Source organism: Tinamus guttatus, unplaced genomic scaffold (genome assembly GCF_059628265.1).
Source record: "Tinamus guttatus ecotype Peru unplaced genomic scaffold, ASM5962826v1 Tinamus_guttatus_pri_ptg000225l, whole genome shotgun sequence".
Taxonomy (NCBI): domain Eukaryota; kingdom Metazoa; phylum Chordata; class Aves; order Tinamiformes; family Tinamidae; genus Tinamus; species Tinamus guttatus.
Genome location: NW_028288759.1, coordinates 396,661 through 421,271, shown reverse-complemented (window position 1 = coordinate 421,271; position 24,611 = coordinate 396,661). Strand labels below are relative to the sequence as shown.

The window sequence follows — 24,611 nt, the reverse complement described above, 5'->3', positions numbered from 1 at the left end:
GTTTTCCAGAGGAACACCTCTGTGGCCTTTACGTTATGACAGAACCAAAAAAAAAGAAAAAAAAAAAAACCCTCAGTTCTTCATCCCAATCCTGAAAACTGGAGCAACTTCTCATGCACTAGAACTTCTCTTCTACATTTTCCGGAGCCAATTTGCTGCTTGTCAATACAAAAAGAAACAAGCAAAAGAGATCATTCGAGACAATAGTGTGTTGAAATGCACATGCGTGTGTTAGGGATGAGGTAGTACCTCATGGCAGTGTGATTTCTGCTATACCCTTCTCATCGGATGGGCAACATAGGGCTTTGGCCAAGTTTACTGAATCCTATGTTTTTCATGGACTGTCTAGGAGGCTTTGGAGATGACCAGTATCCTGCATTTCTTGAAGCAAATGTAGTGCTTACAGAAAATACAGCCAGAGAGCTCTGAGAACTGAGTTTTCCAGATGTCAGCAATGATGTGGGAAGTATCAGCATAAGGGAACTGTACTGCTTTGCTATGTCTAAGGGTTGGGGCACACCCAGCTTGCTTGCAGCTCAGGGTCCCATGAAATAAGATGTTTTAATTTGGCTCAGCTTGAAGGTGCTCTTATCCCCAGAACAGCTGTCGTTGCCTTTTCCACTCTCCACAGAGCCTTGCAGAACTTACTGGCTCCACGTCTTGCTTACAACATCTTTGCACCTCCTTTCTCAGGCCTCCTTCATTAACCTAGAGCAAAGAGCAGCAGACGAGAGCACGTGCTTCAGGCACCACACGGACAGATTGTAAATGACACACAGTGAATGAGGACTGAGAGCTGAGGATTAGGGGATTTTAATGAAGACCATATGTGAGGGGCAGCATCCCTCAGGTGACAGTGCGGTGGGAAGACCTGCTGGTAACGTGGCCTTGGTACCTTGACTCCTGGAAGGGGAGTCTCCCTTCTCCCATTGATTGCTGGGGAATTTCTCCCTGCATTTTTGCCCTTCTGAAGATAGGAAAGAAGAATCGAGCCTGGTGCACCGTTCTTGGAGGGCTGCCAAAGTCTGCCCCAGAGATTCAGCTGCTGGGGAGAACAGTTCGTTTTCCAAGCTCACTCAGCCCTGCTTTTAAAAGACATCTTAATATAGGTTTTTTGAGATACTGCCAAAACAAATGCATCCTAACTGCAGTTCTCTCCTGGATCAAATTCCTGAGCCACCTTTCCCACACTGTGGGGAAGGGAAGCAGGGAAAAGATGGAGCAGCTTATACTGAGTATGAGATGACTAAGCTTCGAAATGAACCAGGGTGTTCAAAATAGGGAAATAGCAATGAAAGAAGATTCCCTATAGACCCAAGCCCTAGAGGACCTGCCATCAGAGCCGAGGTTATTGAGCTGCTCATCTGTAACTACCTAGGTGAAAGTTTTACCATACATTTGTTCCTATTTATCATGTGCATTCCTATGTGTGCATACAAACTGCAACAAGGAGTGCTGACATGTTGCACATTTACAGATTACCTAATTTTAAAATATGCTGCTAGTTTGTATTTTGCATATGTTATGAAAAGACATTAAAGATCTCCTCTGGGATCTTTCCAGAACTTAGAAGGAAGAAATCAAAACAAGAAACCAAAAGGAATTGCATTCTAAGAATATCAGAGTGCTGGCGCGTGGCAGGAAAAAGGATGAAATGTCAAGAATTGAGGAATTATTTTTGTTGAACCACCATCATGTAACATTACTCCAGAGAATAAAGGAACAAGTGAAGATGCAAGTATTTGCTATATGACAATACAGGAGTGTATGTATGGTTTAAGGTGGCTCATCTTAAAACAAAGGATTTCTTAACTCTTTAGATCAGTGAGGGTTACTTGGAAGAGTTAACCTGGAATCATGAATCTGGATATAGACACACTTATTTAGAAATTAATTCAAGTCTTATTTGACTTAGCTGACTTACAAACTTGACTTTAAACCTACAACTCATTCAGTACAAGAAAAGCTTTTGCAAAGATGTAATTTATATATGACCATGCTCTTGCTTTTGACCCAGCAGAAAAATGTTAAGGATAATTATAGAACTCTAGAGGAAAATTACTCAAATATCTCCAGAGAGGAACAAATAGAAAGTTGATTTACTTCAGATCGCATAATAAGGGGGCTCAAGATGAAGTCACTGTATGAAGCTTACTTCCAGATTGCATTATAAATGAGACAATAAATATATGGAGGAATGGAAGTTATTAGTAGGAGGCCTGTATGTTTTGTGATTTCATTTATTATTAGAATTGATATAGTTTTAAGTTTCGGATTTTTGAGAAAAACAGTTTGAAATCAACTCATAATATCTGAAGACTCCAAATAAATCAAAATTGTGCCTTTCAATAAAATTCCAGCAGTAGAGTCATAAAGAGTTCAGTCCTCAGCTTTTGTATCCTGTGTTTACATCACATTAGGTCTGCATTTTACAGTCAGTCCCTACAGCTCTCCCAGTTCTCTGTTCGGCCTTTATCTTCATTGCACCCAGTGTTATGGAATATCACTATTGCCATGCAAAGAAAGAAATTATGGCCATACTTTTCTTCTTTAGAATTAAGATTTCTGGGTGCATGAGAACATGCAACGTTCCTCCCTATGCGCACGTAGTTCTTCAGCAGCAGCTAAATGCCGCTTTGGCCCCGCATTTTGTGCTCCTCCACTGGAATTGTTTGCTGCAGTGTCCTCCAGAAGCCAGGCCCTTTTCTTTGCCACATTCATGGGAGTGCAGATGTTAGGTTTTCTAAGACACTAACATTTTGTTGTCATAAACTGTGCAGGTGCACAAAATTTACTCCCAAATTCATGAACAGTCAACAGAACTTCAGTTGCATATCCATGTGTTAGAGTCACCAGTTCCCAGGAAAACCTGAAGCCCAGAATATGTATGTGTAAATATCTCAAAGACTGAAACTCACACACTTTTTTTTTCCTGAAATATTTATCTGTCAGCAACAGTTTATTTCCGTTAGTAACTTCTGTAACCCTGATATAAATAAGTAGCCTGTGAAAGCAGATGTTCGTAAATTCAGTAGGGTATTCGCTGTTTGTTATGAATACCATATTTTAGAATTGATAGCACATCTGCTTGCAGCTGAAGAGAAATTAGGTGTCACACTGTTCAGACTATGTGTTTTCCTATCTTAATGCTAGAGACTTTTTTTTAAAGTATTCTGACACTACTTTATTGGAGCATCACCCACAGCAAGGCCTGTTATTGTATGGACTTACTTACCTTCACATTGCCAGAGGTGAGATGATTTTCCAAATACTCCTCTGTGTTGAGTAAACACAGCAATTTCTATGAAATCACTTGCCATGAAATACAGTATCTGCCCAAATATACGGTCAGTACTGTCAGCCCAGGGCAATCAAAAGACAAAGCCTAATTCTAATCTGTTCTGATGATACTGCATTTACCATGTCTCACCCCATTTACTGCATCCTGATTGCATTTCCAATAGATGTAGCTACTAAATTATCTCTAGTCAGAGTATTTACAGGCCATGTATTAGGAAATGAATTCTCAGTATATCCTTAGTTTCCATGGTAGCTACAACGAAGGTCTGATTAAACTCGTAAGGAGACTTCCATGCTTTCAACTATTAGTTTCCTATAGAGCAGCAATTGCCAACCTTTCCTCTTTATAATTACTTAGTGTGCTCTTACTATACTTAGCATTGTCTTATCTAGAGTTTTCAGCCACAATTCATCCTGGATATTGAATATTAGTGGATTTGAAAGGCTGTTTCCCTGCAGTATCAATTGCCTCCCTGCAATAACTCACAGTTTGTTACGATGCTCCCATTGCACCATATATATATAAATGCACAACTGCCCTTGCTCTTACCCCCTGCAAGCCTCTGCTGCTGCCTGCTCTTACAGCTGTTTTTCTTGATACAGCCCCAGATGGCGGCCTCCCTGAGACACAGGCTTATTTTTGGTTTTACTCATTTGTTAAATGTCTGACTTCAGGGCTGATCCTCTACTGCAATATAAATAATACATAAATATGTATTAAATGTACATAAATAATCTTTTATTAAGAATCCTTTGGCATTCTAACCTCATTAGTGTGGATCACCAACCTCCTTGATCTTAATAATTTGCCATTCTGTAATTGAGTCAGTTAAATTTGTGAGCTATCCCATACAAAGCAAGAAGGCTAAACCTTCTCAAAGTCCTCAGGCCAGTCCTGTTCCCAGGCATATGATTGTGTTAACAGGAATTGGTTACTACAGCAAAGGAAGAAAGATTGTTTCCAAAGGCGGGATTGGCAAAGGCAGGAATAGCTCTAGGGAGAGGAATTAGTTGAAGCAAAAGGAGCCAAGAGATGAAATGGGTGAATGCAGATCACATCGAGGCACGTCTCCCAGCAGTTGCCTTCCCTAGGGGGTAAGCTCCCTGGAGGAGGAGATGGAAGTACCATTACTTCAGATCTTTAAAACTAGGCTGGAAAAGATGCCAGGAATTCCTTTAGGGAGGTAATCTTGAGTCTCTACAGCAAAAAGAAAAAGAAAAAAAAAAAAGGTAGAAGCTTGTTTTTCCGTATGGGCAGATTTCTTACCCAGCTGGTGACTGGGTATTAGAAATGTTTCTCTTTTTTTTTCTCATGACAGGAAGATAAGCAAAGCAACATACAGAAATGTCAGGACTTAATAATTACAGGGAAACTGAAGATTCTGGCAAAAAATATTAGAAAAAATATATTTTATCTGAAACATAAGGTCTAAGAGACTTTTACCATCTTGATTCTAGCAATGCACAACTGGTTACAGGCAATGTAACATCTTATCTTAAAAAGAATCAGGGCCAGTGGTAAATCAGATGTGAAAGAACTACCTGACACATAGATGCAAGACCTGATTTCAGTACAAACGAAGACACTCCTTTTCTTTACTTTCCTGAGACATTTGATTCAAGAGGTGAGAGGAGCATAGTTTTATAGTGTGTGAATTTTTAATGTAGATAATGTTTGCTGTGGGAGGAACATGCTGGTCCATGATCGTTGCAGCAGTGATGGACAGATCCATGATCCGTGAGGAGGTATCACATTGCCTCTGATACGATAGACATTTGACAGATCTGTAGAGCAGTGTGGCACACACTGAATAGAAGCAGCCACTGAAGCTTTTTAAGCTCATATAAGAAGAAAAGCTTAACAATCCCTCCATGTGAAGGAAGAAGAGAGCTGTAATTTGTTGAATAGCTTTTTTTTTTTTTTTTGGAATAAAAGAAGAGAACTGAGCAGAGAGGAACAAACTCGGTTCCTGCTAAAAACTGCAGAAGTCTGTGGGAGGACTAAGAATATGCAGCATGTTTCATCTGTCTCAGTTACACCTAAAAGCCTCCTGGGTTGTTATATCCAGCCCAACCAAGCAATGGGATGTCCCTGGTGAGGATGTCAAGGGGAAGGGGAGGTCAGGGCTGCGCTGCAGGCTGGAGCAGGAGGCCCACGTCAGAGAAGTGCTTTTCTAGCAGCTCTAGAGAAGCACCAAGTGTCTCAGTGTTGCTCCACATGTAGGCCAGGCATTGGGCCAGCTTGTTTGCTGCATGCTGATTGCTCTCTTGCTTCAGGAAAGGAGAACTGGTTTCCCTGGAGAGCTCACCGGAGCCTAGGCCGGCCCTGCGTACTGTGTGGCCCAGGGGAGCGGCAGGGACGTGGCAGCCCGTCACAGAGGGTGCTGGCTGCCTCTGAGCAGATAATACCTGTATGTTTGTGCAAAGCTGCGAGTCAGTATGCTTTCCAGGAAAGACTAGAGTGAAAACTCAAAATAAGCTTTCCTTTTCCCAGAACCTGGCCAGGCCCTTCTTCTATCTACCAGGTTCTGACTGAGTAAAAAAATAAAAAGTATAATGTCATCAAAAATATGGGAAATAAATGGTCAAAGGGCATTGTGAAAAAGGGGATCAACAGTATGAGAAATCTATAGCTAACAAAATTTGTCTCTGTCTTTTTGAACTTTGCCATTTAGATTTAAAAGTGGACATCCACTCGCACTGTCCTATCAGCAGTTAGTGCAGGTGTCCCTCCAACATCTTCCTTTACCAAGTTGTCCCTGTTCAGAAGCAGACACTCCCTACCACATCAGTGTCCCTATAAGGTAAAGAACCTCTGGGCTAGTCCCATGAGGAAGGAGGCTCAGCTCCCTCCTGCTGGGCTCTGTGCCCACCATGGCCCCTCTGTCTCCTGCTGTTTGCTATGATAGTGTTTATTAATAGTGTTTATTATTATTATTATTATTATTATTATTATTATTATTATTATTATTATTATTTGGTTGGTTTTTTTCCACTAAGGTTTTTCAATTAATCAAGGAGTCCGTCATTGCACCAGGTTGCAAAATTAATCAAATGAAGAACAGTGGCCAGGTTAAAATAAGCACTCTTGGGAAACCCAGACAATTCCTCCTGCTGATAAAGAATTTACCCCCTCCATAAACAACAACAACAAAAAATGGCAGTAGGATGAAAGTTTCCGATTACGGAGTGCTGTGGCAAAATCCATGGGACATTGCTGAGGGATTCAGAGCTTACAGTGCTTCATGCTCTTGCCAGTTTTAATTTCTGTGTTTTTGTTCTGAATCTTCACTTTTTATTTAGTAGATTGTTAGTTTTTTGAGGGGAAACTTTCTCTCCTCAGTATGCTTGTTTTTAAAGTTCCACTTCCTTTGTGGACTGACTTTGCTTCCAAAAGGACATTTGCTGTTTCTGTCCAGTTAAATAAAATAAGGAGAGAGAATAAACAAACAAGAATTGAATTTTTTAGTACAACAAAAAAAAGGCTGGGAACAGATCTGGGTTGTTTTAGGTTTGCTCAGTATTACCAAGCAGCACTGTAAGAAGAACTTGTCAAGTTAAATAATGAGCACCAGGTAGATTGCAACAGCACAAGTTAAGCAATTTGCTTTCCCAATCACGACACTTTTCCTGTTTATTGATTCCTTGAGAACAAAATCACCAAATGAATTCAGTGTATGAGTTGGCCCACCCAAAACAAAGCAGGAAAATAAAAGATAAAGAACTATACATTGGTTCCTACTACTGTAAATAGACATGGTGGTATTTTATTCAATACTTCAGATTTTCCGTTGAGCCTTTCTTGTGAAATAGCCAGATGGGAACAGTAAAGATTTTTTTTTTACCTAGAGGAGTGCTTTGAAGGGTCAGGACCCCAGATCATTTTATCAGCTGTAACAGTGTAGTTAGAATGTCACAGACTGCTACATAAAAGAACATTTCACCTAAAAGCGTTTTATATCCACTTAGACCTGGGGCTTTTTAGAAGGCTTGAGTGCAACTATATCAAGGTATATCTGCATTTGAAGCTCTATCAGAAGTTTATAGAGAGTTAGAATTTGTAGCATGTAGCTATGAGGAAAGAGAGAAGAGGTTTTTATTTTTCCTTTTAATGAAAATGCCTGTTTTTTTCTGAGCAAAATCTTCATAGGTGGAGGTTTTTTAATGGAAAAATTAGCAAATGATCTGTATTTGAAAGCAATGGTCAATCACGGTTTGATGAATTCAGTTAGCCTGGGTGTGCCACAGTAGGCTGCAAAGCCACTCAGACACTCAGACACTTTTGCCAGACCTGCAAGACGAGGAGCATCACCCCGCTGGAGCTGGCTTGAAATGTTGCTGTGAAGCTCTCTGCTGATGCTGTGTGTAATGCACGGGGAACAAACCCTTCTTGGTACCCATGGGATGCTGAGGGAGAAACAGCCTCTTGTCCCACAGGAACTCAGATATATCTGCTCACTCTCATTATATCGTTTCCCCAAGGGTACCACAAAACAGTTTCCTTCCTTTAATGAAGAAGTAGCTTCCACTTGCTGTTCCATTAATTCCCCTTACAAGCCTCCACGTATTTTTGCATTAGCCGCTGGAGACTGTTGGTAAGCAGTGGGAGAAGAGCTGACGTGCAGTGTGCGGGTCACCATAGGCACCTCTCATGAAACAAAGACAAGAAGCGAGCACCTTCCTGCTCAGATGAATGAGAAACAGATCACCATGGCCACCCTTTGAGGAGAAATGAACCCTTCAGGCTTGGTTTAAATCTTAAATCTGCAAAACCATTATCAGTTGTATTTTGACTAACATTCCCCAATAAAACATCAGCAAAGGTGTCTTGCAGATCAGAACAAAGAGCAAAACGTATGTATGGGAAGCACTGAGATAGCTGATTTGGGTGGGAACGGAGCTACTGAAATGTCTATGTGTTGCTGTGGTTAGAGGAGAGGTGTTAGGACCTGTGTGTTGTTCTCGCCTGTAGCTGAGAGCTGTTGGGTGGCCGTTACCCACCACCCTTGCTGTCCGTCCGCCCAGGCACTGGCTGCAGCGCCGCGTTTTTAGCTTAACATGTCCAGGGTTGTACAAGACTGGCAAGACGTTTCGAAGAGCCTACTCAAAACTCATGAGTAGTTGCTCATTTAAAAATAAGACCATACAATCTATGAGGACTGTTAGCTCTATTCCCCTCTACTTAATCCGTAACTTTTCTTCATAGTTTAGGAACACATCCTTTAACTAAAATAGTCGTATTCCTGGGAGTGAATACTGTGAAGAGATTTTCTTCATCCTGGATCAACTGCTTCTGCTGTCTTTTCTTCCTAAAAGCCCATAGGCTCTTGCTGATAGTCCCTGGGTTGTTCCAGCCTTTCCCAGCCCTGGGTCCTGCCTCCCTCCATAGCCTCCTCCCTTGGAGTAAAGGCTCCCAAAGAGCCAACCTTGCTGGCGAGCTGGGAGCAGGTGTGAATATTCCTCCTCCCTAATCAGCCTCCCTAGTGTTCCTTGAGGCTTTCTTATTGTCTCTATTGTTCTCGCTTTCCTGACTTATTTTATTTTATTTTATTTTACAACCCTGTTTGGCTTATTCCACAGCAGCCCAGTACAAATAAACATATCAGGCATGTGCCTTATTAAGGAAACAGCTTGGTTCCTGGACTCCCATGGACACATTTGAAATGCCAAACTCTGCAAAGTGTTTATTGATTGAGCAGAAGGGGTTTCCTTTCCGTTGCGTTAAAAAGAAAAATCCCAAAACTAGCAAGATAGAATTCAATGTCCAGCTACCACTAAGGATTTTTAAACACAGATTTTCTCTCAGTTGTCTTTCTTTAAAAAAACTTTTGAAGAACTGCATAGTTACACCTCATTTCCTTCCTGATACTTGCAGTTAAAAACAATCCTTAATCCATTAATTAACAATTAATTTCTTCTTTTTGATCTACAACTTTGTTCCCTTCAGAAAACTGCCGTAAAGTTCAGAACAACAACAACAAAGTTCTTAGTTTTCATTTTCTAATTTCGATCCTCGAGTGAATGCTAAGAACGTGTTATGAGCGGGTAGGAATTTCTCTTGGGACTTGCTGGTAGGTAGAGACTCTCACCACTGTTTTTCTTAGGCTGATAGTTTTTGCATCAGACTTCTCATCAGGTTTTAATTATAAGAAAGAACTTAAGCCTTCTAATTTGAACTAGACTGGACAAGAGAGAAATGGTTTGCTGGTTTGATGTCAGTATTGTAATCCTTACCTGCTTGGGTCCCTCAGCCTCACAGCTCTTTTCTGTTTTGAGTGGGCTCTTCCATGCTCCAATTTTGGTGCCTTTTTTGTCTCGCTTCTCGTCATGCATGTTCTCTTCAGGATGTAAAACAAAAGCAAAAAGCAGCTCACAAGCAGCTAGGAATGCTGTTTTTCTTCAGCTGACCATCCTTTCCCGCAGTCTTTCTGCCGAGGGGGGTTAATCCCTGGGGAAAGGCAGAGAACTGCTCAGCGAGGTGCCCAATCTCTGCTCCTTCTGCTCCTTCCCCGTGCTCCTTGCAACAGCTTCGTACACCGCTGTGCTTCAGCTGACAGCCCTCTGCCCCAAACTGCTGTGCATTATACCCTCCTCTTTCCTGGTGCTTTTCTTGGAGAACATTGTAAATGTCTTTGCAGGAAAAAAAGAGCCATTTCTTAATGCTGCCACCACAGGGAATAGGAAATAGGGAGCATGGTAGTAGCCTAGGCTGCAAAGGAGCCCTTAAAACAGGTTCAACAGCTGCAGAAGTGAGGTCGGTCTGGCTTGAAACATCTTTCCGAAGTAGGAACAGGCACATTCCACGTTGCAGGGTGCACAACTCGACGCTGTGTTTTCCGCAGCCGGCCCCAGCAGCGGCTCGCGGGCCGCTTGCTCCCGGCCGCACGTGCTGCGTGTCCCGTGCGCGGCGGCTCCTCCGGCTGCCCGCGATTTCTCTCGGCTGCCGCATGTTTTGTATGCCGGCTCCTCGTACAGATCTCTGCAAGCTGCAGAAACACGCGGGCAGATAGCGGGAGGTAGTAAATCGAACGTTTATTTCCATGTAATTTCCACGTTTAGCTGTGGTAGCAATTAAAAGATTAGCACGGAACAAGATGATTGTGCGAGTATTTTGTTAGTTTATTTTACACATGATATGTGGCCTTCTGCAGTCTCGGGAGGCAGACTGCTACACAAGCTTGTAAAGGCTTGAAAGCTCTTTACTGCCAAAGTCCGGATTTGAAGCTGGAAGCTGCCGCATGCTCCGAGGTGCTCGGTCCAAGCTGCACGCTGTGAAACCCCCGGGACTGCTGGAAGGCCGGGGCTCTCTGTGCTCTCCTTGCTCAGGCTGACCTCAGTAATACTTTGTTCTTCATGACTAAAGCCAAGTGACAGAGACAGGTCTTAGGGCGGGAGGACCTGCTGCTCTTTCTGTTCTGCCACTGCACACCACTTTCAAGCAAATCTATTCCCTTAGTCAGTGTGACTTTTTGTAGAAATTGAAAGCTCATTCATTTCAAAAATATGCCGTGGTAATACACCCTGCTTTCATTAAAAATGGCGATTGCTACTGAAGTGACACCTGTTTGTAAAACACTCTTAAACAGAAGTTTGCTGTGAGGAAGCTGAGCTCCTGCTCTTCCAATTACAGAGCAGTGTCCTGGAGCATTGGTGTAGTGCTACTACTCCAACAAACTGTTTTATATGTACAGCACTTTCCGCTGTTGCTGCTTTCCATACAGTGTGGATCCCTATGCAATCCCCAGGCAGTCCTGTGTGTTCATCATGTCATACGTGTTGTGAGCCGAGCCGCAATCCCTGCTCACCTGCCTGCAGATGCACTGAGTACCAGGCAGCTTTTCTCACTGAACACTGATGATTTCTCTCTTTTTTTCCAGATGTCCACACAGAAGCAGTTCAAGCAGCCCTTGCTAAACACAAAGAAAGAAAAATGGCAGTCCCCATGCCCTCAAAACGACGTTCATTGGTGGTGCAAACGTCAATGGATGCCTACACACCTCCAGGTGAGCATCTGTGTTGGTGTATTTTATGGGAGTTTTTAAAGTGATTCCTTGTGCTGCAGTGAGATAATAATATATATTCATGTATATACATGCTCATATATATAATATATGTTCATAATATATATAATAATTTAATATATTAGCTCATATGCTATGAGCTAATAGTATTATATAGGCAGTAATAGAAATGGCATTTGAAGCATGCTGAGGTACATTCAAAGAGCAGAAGGTGAACTAAATGGTTGAAAAGAATAGGGGCAGTTCCCTTTGCTCTTGGCAGTGCCCAAAGGTGCCCTGGTCTTTTTGGTCTTATGAGGCGGTAAGTGCAATAACAAACTTGCCCTATTTTATGCAACTGCAGGTTCCTTTCAAGTTTCTGTTTTACCTTCTTAAGACTGTAGTGGAAATTTCTCTTTACAATTTTTTGTTTTTATGGCCATCCCTTTTCTAATTTATATGCTCTTTTACCTATTACAATGTGAAAATATCCCACGTCCCATGGATTCTGCTGCTTGCTAAATCCTTGGCACAACAGCTTTGACTGAATTTCTCACTGAAGGGTGGGTTCCTTAGGACTGAAAAAGCTTTTCTCAGGGTCTGTGGACTGATGTTAGGAAAATATTTGGGATTATCTGTGCTGTTAGTAGATGGTTGGAAAACTTCAGGAGATCTTAAGCTGTATTATAAAGGAAGAATTATCCATATTCACTTTCATAGAAAAATAAATGAGCAATGACTTAGAGCAGCAAAACTCTCTTAATATGTAGTTAGCGACTGCCTTGGTTTCTAGACTTTCAGTAGATCAAACTTCTCTTAATGTGTTCACCTGCTTTGATTAATTTTTGTTAATGACAATTATCTTTAAGTTTGTACTGTGAATATGCCTTATTTCTATGAAAAAGAAACAAAAGCATTGCAAATAACAGGCTGTTTTTAATTATTAGATACTTCTTCTGGTTCAGAAGATGAAGGCTCCGTACAGGGCGACTCCCAGGGAACTCCCACCTCAAGTCAGGGGAGTATAAACATGGAACACTGGATCAGTCAAGCGATCCATGGCTCTACCACGTCGACCACTTCCTCCTCCTCAACACAAAGTGGAGGCAGTGGTGCTGCCCACAGACTAGCTGATGTTATGGCCCAAACGCATATAGGTTAGTCAATCTCCCTTCTGAGTATTTTCCATTTTAAACTGGGTTTGGTCTCTGACGTTTAGCTTACGTTTAGCTTATGCTGCTGTTTCAAGCTGGGATGTGACCTTTCCTACAAAAGTTTCTCTTGTGCTTTTTCTTCTTTCCTTTTATTCCATTTGCATATTTTACATGGAGAGAGATACCTGTGTTCGTATTCTGAAAGAAAAAGAAATTAAGAGCTGAGTCAAACATTTGTTGTGGCAGGCGAAGTCTAAATGCACATGCATGACTTCCATTGCTTAGCACCAAAAAAGACATCTGTAGGATCTGTAGTAGAAAAAAATAGTGCATGCAGCATTAGCGATTGCTTATGTACAAACTTTTCCTACTTCTGCACCATTTTAATTACAGGACTTGAGTGTTTTTTGATAATTTTCTGTTAACATTAGGTCTTCTTAAACATTTTTGCTGCCCTTAATTGAATCCACAGTTTGTGACTACTGCAGTCCCTGGGAATGACTATTATATACCTTCAAAAAAAGGGAGCTGGTACTGTTATTATCAACTTGTTTCTGTCCTTTGGAAAGATCCTAGGAAGCCAAGGCTTTCTATCCTTTAGGGGGCTAAGCTTCATAGACATTAATTATTTCTGAATATTTTTGCCATTGACATTAGTCAATGACATTAGATGTGTCGTTGGCATTAATCTTCACTTAAATGAAGCAGCTATTAAATTAGGCATATGGAAAGCAGGGCTTCTTGTCCTCCCTTCATTCTCCATTAAGTGCTGTTTATCCAAGGAGACTTGGAGATTTTCCTTTCCTCTGTCTCTTTGAGTGCATTCTTGCTGGGCCTGTGTAGGGGTTGTCTCACGGAAACTCTCTCTGGGCACAGACAAGGCAGCCTTGCTGTTGTGCTGTTACCCATTTCAGATGGAGGTTAGTGGCAAAAATGCCATGACGCTTCCTCAACTCGTCATTCTTTTTAAAGTATGTATGTATAAAGAGGAATATAAAAGCATTTTAACTGTTCCAGATTTTGTATGCTGGAGCAGTAGTCCTTGCTCCTTCTTCTGCTATCAGCATTGCTTGATGTAACACCTACATTTTTGGATAAATAATCCGCTAACCAATGCCCTGGAAGTGCCAGATTGCAGTCAGGAAAAGAATTTGTGCTATATTCTCAAAATCATGTTAAATGAATAGCTCAGAACATTGTTTTAGGAAAGCACACACTTCTGAACACGTTAATCACTACATTTGGTTATTTTCTGTGACTTCATCTTGAAATGCTAGAGGAAATTATAGCATACAGAATTAAATTTATCCAAACTCTGAAAGGTTGCATTACTCACACACCAAGTCTTAATGTGTCTTTAAATATAGCTGCTTTATAATGTGACATTTCAGTAATTCTGAATCTGGCACAGTAAGTCGTCTTTTATAATCACTCTGAATTTGCAGTAAATAATACAGCATTTATAGAGCTAAGTTAAGATGGCAATGTTTTGAGGAAGAGGAAAAATACTACTTCTTTTCTCATGTTTTTCTCTTTGCTGTTGTTGAGTGGAAGGATCTCTCCTTTGAAGAAAGCAGTTAAGGCCATCTTGACATATACATAAATTTATGTTATTCTGACAATAAGAAACCTTAAATTGCAAGGTGGACAACAGTTGTGATGTAGTAACGTAAAAAACATGGATATGAAAATGGAGCAGTATCTGCTAATAACTGTAACGTTAAAATGTGGATTCTGCCTGTGATCTCTATCAGTCATTGTTGCAATGATCAATGAAAAAAGTAAGAGATGCTGGACAGGTGTTACCTATAAGGGATATTTCTTCATGAGTGAGTTGCTATCTGATTTTATGTTGTAAGAATTTGAAATTAAATGGCTGTCATTTCTTCTCAATCCAAGAAGGTGGATTTTGCATTTAGTGGTATCTAAGAAGTAATACATGTGAAGCATTCCCATAGATAACCTTGATATTTCAGAAATGAATGCTAAAAGGCAAGTGGTGTGCCAGTGCTCATAGGTGAGTAATTCTCTTTAATAGGAAAGAAAGTGAGAGAGAAAATTATCCCATTCTGTGAAGCTGCTCTGGAGCATCGGAGATAACATGATCTTGAACAGAGATGTATGTTCCCATGACTTGAAGTTCAATAATGATATAAATATATATTATGTTAAATATATACCATATTATATTAAATATATAACAGTATATAAGTATATACTGTTATACTGTTCATTTAATTTAGTGTCTGCACCTTTGTTGTGGCCAAAGATTAGTATAGGATAGATTTCCTTCCAGTATTTATTTTGAAATATAAGAAACCAAAGCATCTGTACAGAAATGTAGGAAGAATCTCAAGTTTGACATGGGTATCAAAATTGTGCTGGATAACTGTTAAACTTAGAGGTCAAACCAGTGAAATCTGAAAAAAATAGCTAATGTTCAGGGCGTGTTTGGTTCAGTTGCTATAAACATTTCTAAGGTGCTTCAATCAGTCTCTAAGCTTGCATTTGTTTATCTTATATTTTTGATAAATACATATATCAAAATCAAGGAGAGAAAGTATATCGTGGAGGTGAGAAAATTTGTGGCTAATGGTTACACAGTGCTTACCTATCATTGTAAATTTGAATCTATGCAGATTAAAGAGTTAAAAGTCTCACTACAAAATCTTGATCCTGTAGGCACATACAATTTTGCCTTTATATGCTTCAAATATCTTTCTATTTGAAAATCAAAGGCCTCCTTCCAAATTAAAGGCTACATAGGTTTCTAATAAAAATCAATATAAAAACATGTGCCATAAGGCATGACTGATGGTTTTCTGACAGCCTTCAAATTCCTATGTGTTCTGAGGGATTATATTAACTTACGATATGGAAGACTAGTTTATGATACTCTCCATCACCTGGACATTAATGAAGGGAAAAGCTATTTGATGGGAAAAGGTATGACTTTCACTTCCCCAGCAACAGCTATATTTTCTTCAAGTACATTATTATGGAGGTGCAGTTTGAATTCCTAGAGCCTTTCCAGCTATGTAGTGCTTATGTGTGCTTCCAAAACTTCTACTGAAATGTACTCCTCTGCCTCTCTGCCTCTCCTCAAAAATGGGTTTGTGTCAGTATACACACTCCATACCTACACGAATGTCTTCTGAATTGGCAGTTGTTTCTCACTTTCATAAAATGGGGTAAATTGTATTACTCCAGCGGCAAAAATGAAGGGAGTTATAACTGGAAACAGCTGTTCAATCTGTGATCTGCTAATGCAAGAATATTGGAAGAGACAGGAAGAGAGGGTGACGCAAGTGTGTATGCTTGGTGGAGGAAATGCTTTGAAGTCATGCAGCTGTCACAGTTTCTACTTTTTAATCAACAGATGTGTCGGGATTATTATTCTTAACTAAGCCTCAAACAGTCCTTCAAGTTACCTGACATGAAGTGCAAGCATCTCTATACCCAGTGTGCCCATACTCAAATCTTCGGATGACTGTTACACTTCAGTAAAGTCTACATTTCACATAACAATTACTTTTTCTTTAGACATCATTCAGACCATATTTTTGCCTGTAGGACTTTGATTTCTCCAGGCCAAGCTCTGAGAAGAGAACTGATAGAGACTTTGCTATTTTAATTGATGAAACCTACAGCTATTGATATTACAATAAGACATCTGCTAAGCAGACACTACAAAGGAATAGGGCAGGGCAAACCTAAGTTGTCCTCTAGCTCCTCTTCTGCTGGATAAGGATTCAGCTTAGTAGAAATCTAAATAACAGATGGGCAGCCGGGATTTTAAACACAACTCTGTGACCAGCTCATGGTGACCACATTGGGAAGTGAGGTTCCTTTTGGATAATTTCAAGTGCCAGAGCTGCTTGTTCAAAAGGAAGCTCTTTTTTCAAAAGAACGGGAAGCTCCTTTCCCAAGTTATTTCACTTTGTTTGGCACTATGTGTTGCAAAGGAGTATTTGGGTTGAAGTGTGTAGACCTGAAAGGAGAGCATCTTGACTCTATGCTAGTTTGGATGTCTTCTTCTCTTCTATGCCTAAAAACAGTTTCATCTCAGTTGCTAAAACCTTGAATGTGATACCAAAAGGGAGCTAGGGAGAGCTAAAATCCAGTTTGCTTTGTAAAGTCTGAAATATTTCACTGGAAAGATGTGAACAATTAAAGCTAACTTCAAAAATACTTTCTCATGTTACTAATAGCTGACTAAGTACAATTATTTTCTTAGTCATGATCTCTCCAATTTGCCTAGCAAAACTGCAGTATAAGTAAAAGATGAAAAAGTAAACATCAGCATTTTTTAATTGATTTAGATACTGGGTAATTCAATCATTAACTGTAAAAAAGCTGCCACTTAGCAAGGAAGGCCAAAAATTATGCTGAGACTAGAACACTTGTCAAATGACAAGAGGTCCAAAATGAAGACATTATTGAAACAATTCCCAGCATAAGCCTCATTGTCCAAGCTATTATATTTCAGTTGGTTACTTATAGCTCATTATAAAGTGTTCTGGGGTGTAATGGTAGGCATGGATGTAATCATACTCAAAAGGCTCAGCGGGACATGCGTAGGGAGCAAGATATCTTTGAGTGGCAGGATCAAGCCCTCTTGTGCATGGCTCAAAGAGATTCAGTAGTGTCCATTTTTATGGTCACCATAAAGAGACTTCAAGACTTCTCCAAGACTTGTGGAAATTCCTTTTATCCATTGCAGTAGGAATTCTCTATAGAAGTCAGTGTTATAGTAGAGTTAAGACATCATAAATCATATAAGATAGATTTAATAAAAACCTGTCTTAAAAATAGTATTGGAACCAGATTAATTTCTTCCACAATTTTTACACTTTTAAAGACTCTTATCCTATCATAAATGGAGCGTGTTCCTGCTCACTTCAGTGGCAGCAGTATAAGACCTGTCTTTTTTTATGTCTCAGAGACTGCTAGGGATCATTTATGTCAATAAAAGAGAAGTTATTATTTGCTCATGGTAATTATCTCCATCTAGCCTAATGCTGTTAAAGACCTGGACAAAAATTCATGAGTCAACCTGTAAAGATAGTAGAATACATGGGCAATAAAGACTCAGACTTGAAAAGAAACTGTGGTAGCATGATGAGTTCTCAGGCTATGAAAGAGAAAGATTAACTTCGTGGCACTGTTTAGTGGTAATGTCATGAGTCAGAGCAAATTGAGTTTGCCTTTTGGAACAATTCTGTGTTAAGCAGAAGAATCAGAATAGCCCTAAAAATAGTGAACAAATAAGTGTCCACACAGAAAGCAATATTCATGTTTCTTTACATCTTATTTTTCCCCTACATTCCAAATCTAATTCCTAATTCCTGCTATGATTGGTTTTTTTCCTAATATGCCACAAATTTCTATTGAAATTAAAATTGTCAAATTCAAAATGCAGAGACTATAAAAGTGATATGCATTGGCACTTGCAAGTGGGTTGACTTAATATACTGTGTTCTTTTTATTTTGAAATACTGATGCAATAGTCAGAAGTGTATTTGTATGGGTCGTCTTCTCCCTGAACTTTTGCCCAAACTTTAACTTGGTATGAAATTAAATGCTAATGGAAGAAAAAAACAACCTAGCTGTGTAATTTTTTTAGCCGATTGCTTGTATGGTTGAGGATATACAGTCTCTTCATTAATCAGTGAAAAATTCATATATTAAACCCATGCTGTATGGGCTGTACCCGTGGGCTGTATGGTAGGATATAGGTCTATACACTCATTTTGTGCATGAACTTTAATACCTGTTTGGATAATGAGAAAAAATACAAACGTATTCCTTCCTTTCCCCTTTGCTTTTCTACTCTGCAACACTAGAGGACCCGGTTAAACCTTTTAACTTATTTTTCACAGAAAATCATTCTGCTCCTCCAGATGTTACCACTTACACCTCAGAACACTCAATACAAGTAGAAAGACCACAAGGATCAACAGCACGGGTGGCACCAAAGTATGGGAATGCTGAACTTATGGAAACTGGTGACGGTATGTCGCAGAGCAAAACTGTTTTCTTTTTGAGTATTGTAGCCTTTTTAGTGGCTAGTGCATACATCTGCGCTTTGTTTCTTCTGGGCACATTTCATGTATGAATATGTATAAAGTTGCAGCATCTTTTTTGTCCTGAAACTGGCATACATGAAGCCAACCAGGGGAAATATTTCTTAACCATCAGACCTTGATTCCCCGTAGGAATTGTTTAGCAGATGAAAGCAGCAAACCTCTCCTGCTTTTATCAGGCTGTCTGGTTATAGCTAGTGTGTCTATTCAATGAGAAAGAATGTGACATGCTAAGATGTCACATTTCATCATGAAAAGTAATATATTGGACGTTTTGTTTTCTGAGAATATTTTTTTGAAAAACAGTTATTTGTAAACCCTTTCTTATTTACTGCTCCTCTTTTCTAAAACATATGAAACAGTATTTCAGCAGGTGTGGAACTGATGACCAAGTGTATTGCATCTAAACAGTTTCCACTCTAACAATCACTTGGTAACAGTGTTGGAGCCAACCTTCTGGGAGGATAGGAAGCTGGAATTTCTGCAGTGCAGTGGGTGAAAGCTCTTAACTCAGTAACAGATGACCTGGATGTTGCTCTACCAGGAGGAAAGAAGGGGGAGGTGTTTGATGGGTTATATTGTAAAATGCCGTGACCCTTTTCAGCACCGTGTTTTACCAAGTGCTGCATGAGCAAGCGTGCTCTGCTTGGAGGTTGAGGGCTGGTGAATTGGTTGTGGGCACCTCCAGTGAAGACAGCATCATGCTGAAGCTCACCAAGGTGCGAGCTGTGGCTAAGAGGGCACAGGCCAGAGGTCCATGCAGTTTAAAGGCAAACCAGAGTAAACGATGGGGCAGAACCCGTGACCCATCCTCCTCGCTGGGCTGCAGTTTGCTGGAAGCCCTCCAGTTGGACAGTGTTGGTACAATCAGTGGAAACGGGGAGAGCAGATGCCTGTTTGCTCCCTGGCCATCACCAAAGCTGTCTAGAAATGCTCTCTACGGTCACCAACTTTTATTCTTGGGAGGGTTTTTTTTTCACTGTGCTTCTCTCCCTCAGTCTATGTGCTGTTTCCTCTCTAACTTTGCACGCTCACTCTGAAGTTGTGGTGTTGTTTTTATTTAAACCAGGCATCATTGTTCCTTTTTGCTGAAATGATCTTACTGTCTTAATGTTGAATACTTGAGTCGCACTCATGGTATGGCATGAAACTGTAGTTGTGGTGGCCTTGCAGTTCTAGCCGTTCTCTTACCCACGTAGCGTCTGGTGGCGTTCAGCGTAGCGGTCAACTGATGTCTCCATTGATCCCTGTCCTGCAGGAGTACCAGTGAGCAGCAGAGTGTCAGCAAAGATTCAGCAGCTGGTCAATACTCTAAAACGGCCCAAACGACCACCATTACGAGAGTTCTTTGTAGATGACTTTGAGGAATTGTTAGAAGGTAAAATGACTGTTTTTCAAAAGGTTTGGGGATCTTTTTTACAACTCTGTAAAATGTTTGCTTTCCTCACTGATTTTCTAGAATGCTAAGTTAGCCTTCCTGGTACTGTCAAGTACTCCAAAATATTGGTATTTTGTGGGATCTACTTGTAGGGAACTTGGACAGGGTGCAGTAGAATCACACGTCTCTGTCGTTTGCTCCTCTTATGCTTATGCTTGCAGTGAAACTGTATAATTCATTATAAAAGGGAGTGGAGAACAGCTTTCACAGAATCACAGAGTGGTTGAGGTTGGAAGGGACCTCTAGAGATCATCTAGTCCAACCCCCCTGCTCCAGCAGGGACACCCAGAGCACGTGGCACACGGTGGCATCCAGGCGGGTTTGGAAGGTCCCCAGAGAAGGAGACTCCATAACCTCTCTGGGCAGCCTGTTCCAGGGCTCTGTCACCCTCACAAGAAAGAAGTTCTTCCTCACATGGAGATGGAGCTTCCTGTGCTTCAACTTGTACCCATTAACTCTTGTCCTGTCACTGGCCACCACTGAGAAGAGTTTGGCCCCATCCTCCTTTCTATGCTGGAGCTCAGGAATGAAAATATTCACTGGAAAGAAGTTTCAGGAAAAGAAGAAATTATCTAAGCATTCCTTATGTTTGCTCCAACAAATGTTAGCTGCGTGTTCCAGCCATTTCTTCTGAATATCAGTATGAAAAATATTGCCAGTAAATGGGCATATGTTTTACATGTCCTGTTATAACAGAAACATTGAAAAATATGAACTAAATGTAAAATAGGAACAAGCATCAAGTCAATAAATGAAAAACTTCTTTTTAAAAGATCAGATGATAGATAAGATGGTAGATGGAGGATAAGATGCTTCTTAACCTACCTGGAGGCTTTGATAATTATGATTTGCTAGGAGATGGTGATTCAACTAGTCTTCTTGGGAGTTTATAAAAAAGCCCTATAGCAGAACATGACTTAAATGGATGTGTTAATGACTTAGAGTACAGTTTTTACTGGTTCTACAGTTTGATTTATTTCTGCTTTTTTTTTTTGGCCAAGAAAATCAAAATTTTTCCCAATCAAAAAAGTTGATTATTTCTAAGATAAGCTATGCATGCTCTCTCAGTACTTTCTTCCTCTGCTTGTAGAGATGGTGTGAGGATACACACATGAATCCCTGAGTTGTTTCAGCTGCTTCATCTCTGTTAGGGTTAAAGCTTAATTATTCTATTATATTTTTCTGCAGTGTCTCGATACCTTTTAACGTGTCACTATTTTCAGGATATTTTGCAGAGGTAGCTTGTTCTCTTGGTTGCACAGGTATACACAAGGTATAGAATTTGCATGGTAATTGTCTATCTTTTCATAATCATAAGTTCAACAGCCAGATCCAAACCAGCCAAAGCCAGAAGGAGCTCAGATGTTGGCCATGCGTGGGGAACAGTTAGGTGTGGTTACAAACTGGCCGCCCTCTCTGGAAGCAGCTTTGCAGCGATGGGGAACCATCTCACCGAAAGCTCCTTGCCTAACCACTATGGATACCAATGGGAAACCACTCTATATCCTCACTTATGGTAAGCACTCTTTAAACTCCTCTTTTTTTATATACAATAGTAAGTAGTGTATGTGTTTACACAAATATTGAAATATATCTATAGTAAATGCATATATAGCTAGTGAAAAAAGACTTCTAATGATTTCTCTATTCCATATCTAAGTAGGGTAAACCAGAATCTGGTAATGCCTGATTAGGAATTTGTAAGATGTTGTAGTATGATTTATTTGATGAAGAGGAAAAGATCTAAGCTGATACTTCCCTGAAATAACAGAGTATAAATGAAAAACACCTTTTAAATAGAAATAGGGCAGATTTTGCTGAAGATTAACTTGAAAATCCAATCCCCTTGGATATTACCCAGGCTTTGTTCTGCAAAGGCAGAATCTGGTAAACAAAGCTTCCTGAAAAACTTAAAATAGGATTTTTCCTGTGTTCTGCTGACATTATAATTTGAATTACTCTTCCTGGTATTTAGTTGTACAGCTAGAAAACATGCCCCCTTGAAAGAGGCGGGGGGTGTGCCAGGGTACATTTCAGTGTGGTCTTGCTTTGTTGATATGTTTTGGTGTGTACTGCCTGACAGTCTTCTGCAACAAAGAAAGGGCAAGTGCAGATAAACATAAGGATATCTCTTGTCAAATAACTCACTTTTAGCTTCTAATTGTGAGATGCTCGGGGGACATTTGGGAGATAGTCAGAGGAATTTTTATGGACAGATGTCAAACTTTGAGAGCAAGCTGGAACATTTTTTTGTGTGCTACTGTTTTGGATATAAAAATATTTTGCTTTTTTATTTCTGTCTTCTGATGGGCCTACAATTTGGTGCAGATAATATTTTTACATAGACATCTTATATACATCTTGTGTATATGCATATAGACATCTTGGGTATGTTGTTCTGTGCTGAGTGATGCCTTCTGTTCAGGAGTTATAATGAATGATAGTCCTTGACTGAAGAGATGTTTGCTGCAAGTTTCGGATTGCAAATATATTTAAAGGATTTTAAGGCATAACAGAACTCTACTGAAGGTCATTCATGAAACGTTTCCTCTTCAGCAACCTAGAGTTAAAAAGTTACTTAAATTGGAGGACAAATATATGATTCACTGTTGATACAGTATTTTCTTCCTTAAGCACATTCACTTGGAACTGGAAAAGAATTTTAAAGTTTGCAACTATATCTTTACAGAAGAGCAATTCATATCATCTACTCAAAGCACCAAATAAATTAGACAGGAAAGAAAATGAAGATGTTGTTGAGACTCAGACCATTTCTGAAGACTAGAATCTGCCGGGGTGTCTAAGCGTATGTCTTGTTTAGCCTCCAGAGCTAAAAAACTGAACAAATAAAACCTGTGGAGCTCATCCACCTACTTCACTTGGTCTGCTTCTCTTCCTAAGTTAACTGCTTCAGAACCGCTCTTCTAAGTTGGGAAAAAATGAGATTAAAACTCTTTTTTTCCTGTACTACCATTTGGCAACCCCTCATTTTTGCAGCCACTTTTCAATAGTTTCCTAAGGTCATTATTTTTTTTTTCTTCATGTTTCTATAGATAAAAGAAATTATAAGCTACAGCATTTCTTACGAGATTTAGTGGATTCTTCTCTCCTAGATAAATTTCCAACTGATAGTCTTCTTTATGAAAAATGTTAGTGCATTGTAACAAAACAGTTTTCTTTACTTAAATAGCAACTGCTTTTAAAATATAACTATCATTATAGCCACCTGCCATTTTATCGACAACTTTATGGATGGTTTTGGTGTAACTGTTACCTGTTGGCTCCATAATATTTCCTAGCAACTGTTGGCAGAGTATTATTTAAAAAATAATATAAAATAAGTTTTGAACTCAGCAATGACGTAGGCATGCATTTTTATCCCTATGTAGAGCTCCCCTTGCCTTTTTGGTAGAATACGCTTTTGAAAGATGAGCCTGCCAACAATCCTATGTATTAGTGTGGCACTTCCCTTCCTTAGGTGCCTGCTATGAACAAATGACAAGAATTGCAAAATGTTGACTGTGGTAACTTCCAGTAGCCTCTGAGTTTGGGCCTCACGGTTATTTTTGTCTTCTTCGCAAAATCAAGGAAACATCATGACATCATAGATTTCTGGGGGGTCATATGTTCACTATTTTGACAAATATGGAATTAAAAAAAAAATTAAGGTTTTAGAGCTTCATTCCTTGACCTCTCATCTACTCATTCAGTTATGTACCTCTCCTTGAATATTTACCCTCGCTTTACTATTTCTGCTTCCATTTTTGCCCTGTTGTGTCTTTATGAAGAGCCTCTTCATTAATCTCCCAACTTTTCCAGATTCCAAGGAAGATCCTCTGTGGTATCTTTTGATCCTTTTTTTTTCCCTCTTATGCATCGACTTCTCTGATTTCTGTCTCTACATGGATAGATTTGTCTGCTTGTTCCAGACCTACATACTTCTCTCCAAACTACATTCTGGGACCGTCTCTGTGACAGATTTGTAGCTGTCAGCTAAATCACATTATGGCTGAGTAAGAGGGCTTATGCCTTCAACACCAAACATATTTATCTCCTCCTTTCTGGATTGTTGTAGATAATATTACCATTCTGCCTGTCATTTGGGCCATAACTTGACTTTTGTAAATGCCCTGGACATTTCTTCAGTTTTGTACAGCCGTTCTGTGTCTACACCTTGCAGGTTGCTTTGGGAGCAAATCTTTTCCAGAGCAGACCTTTCTCTTCATCTACCCAGCTAAATCTCATCCCGTTTCTCACTTTAGTGTTAATTGTTGCAGCATCCTTTCACCAACCCTGAAAAATGCAGTCTTGACCATTTTATTCATCTAGAATGTGGCTGCTAAGATTCCTGAACTGAACAAGTGGGTTTTTTTCTTTTTTATTTATGTGTATTATATTTTAGAAAATAGACTTTTGACTGTTTTCTAAAAACTAAATTCTCCTTCATTTTTCAAAGCCCTTCATTCACACTCTGTCCTTAACACACTTAGCTTTCCTTTTTCCCTCCAGACCACAACCATATGTCACAGTCTTCTTAGTGATACTCCCTCTTGGTGGCCTTTCATGCTGAAAAGGTCCTCTCTGGAAGTCCTCAATCTTATTCTTCTCCAAAGCTTTCCTCAAAACCATTTGA

General features: G+C 39.9%; 1 protein-coding gene across 2 annotated transcripts in view; it reads left to right on the top strand.

The window, feature by feature from the left end:
* DIP2C (DIP2 acetate--CoA ligase C (putative)) overlaps positions 1-24,611 on the top strand; it is a 289,728-nt gene that overhangs the window by 171,446 nt on the left and 93,671 nt on the right. For both annotated transcript variants that reach the window (XM_088525179.1, XM_088525180.1), the window contains 5 exons: positions 11,178-11,303; positions 12,248-12,457; positions 18,337-18,468; positions 19,799-19,918; positions 21,297-21,494. In XM_088525179.1, the coding sequence (XP_088381305.1) occupies positions 11,178-11,303; positions 12,248-12,457; positions 18,337-18,468; positions 19,799-19,918; positions 21,297-21,494 (786 nt within the window). The remainder of the gene's footprint in view (positions 1-11,177; positions 11,304-12,247; positions 12,458-18,336; positions 18,469-19,798; positions 19,919-21,296; positions 21,495-24,611) is intronic.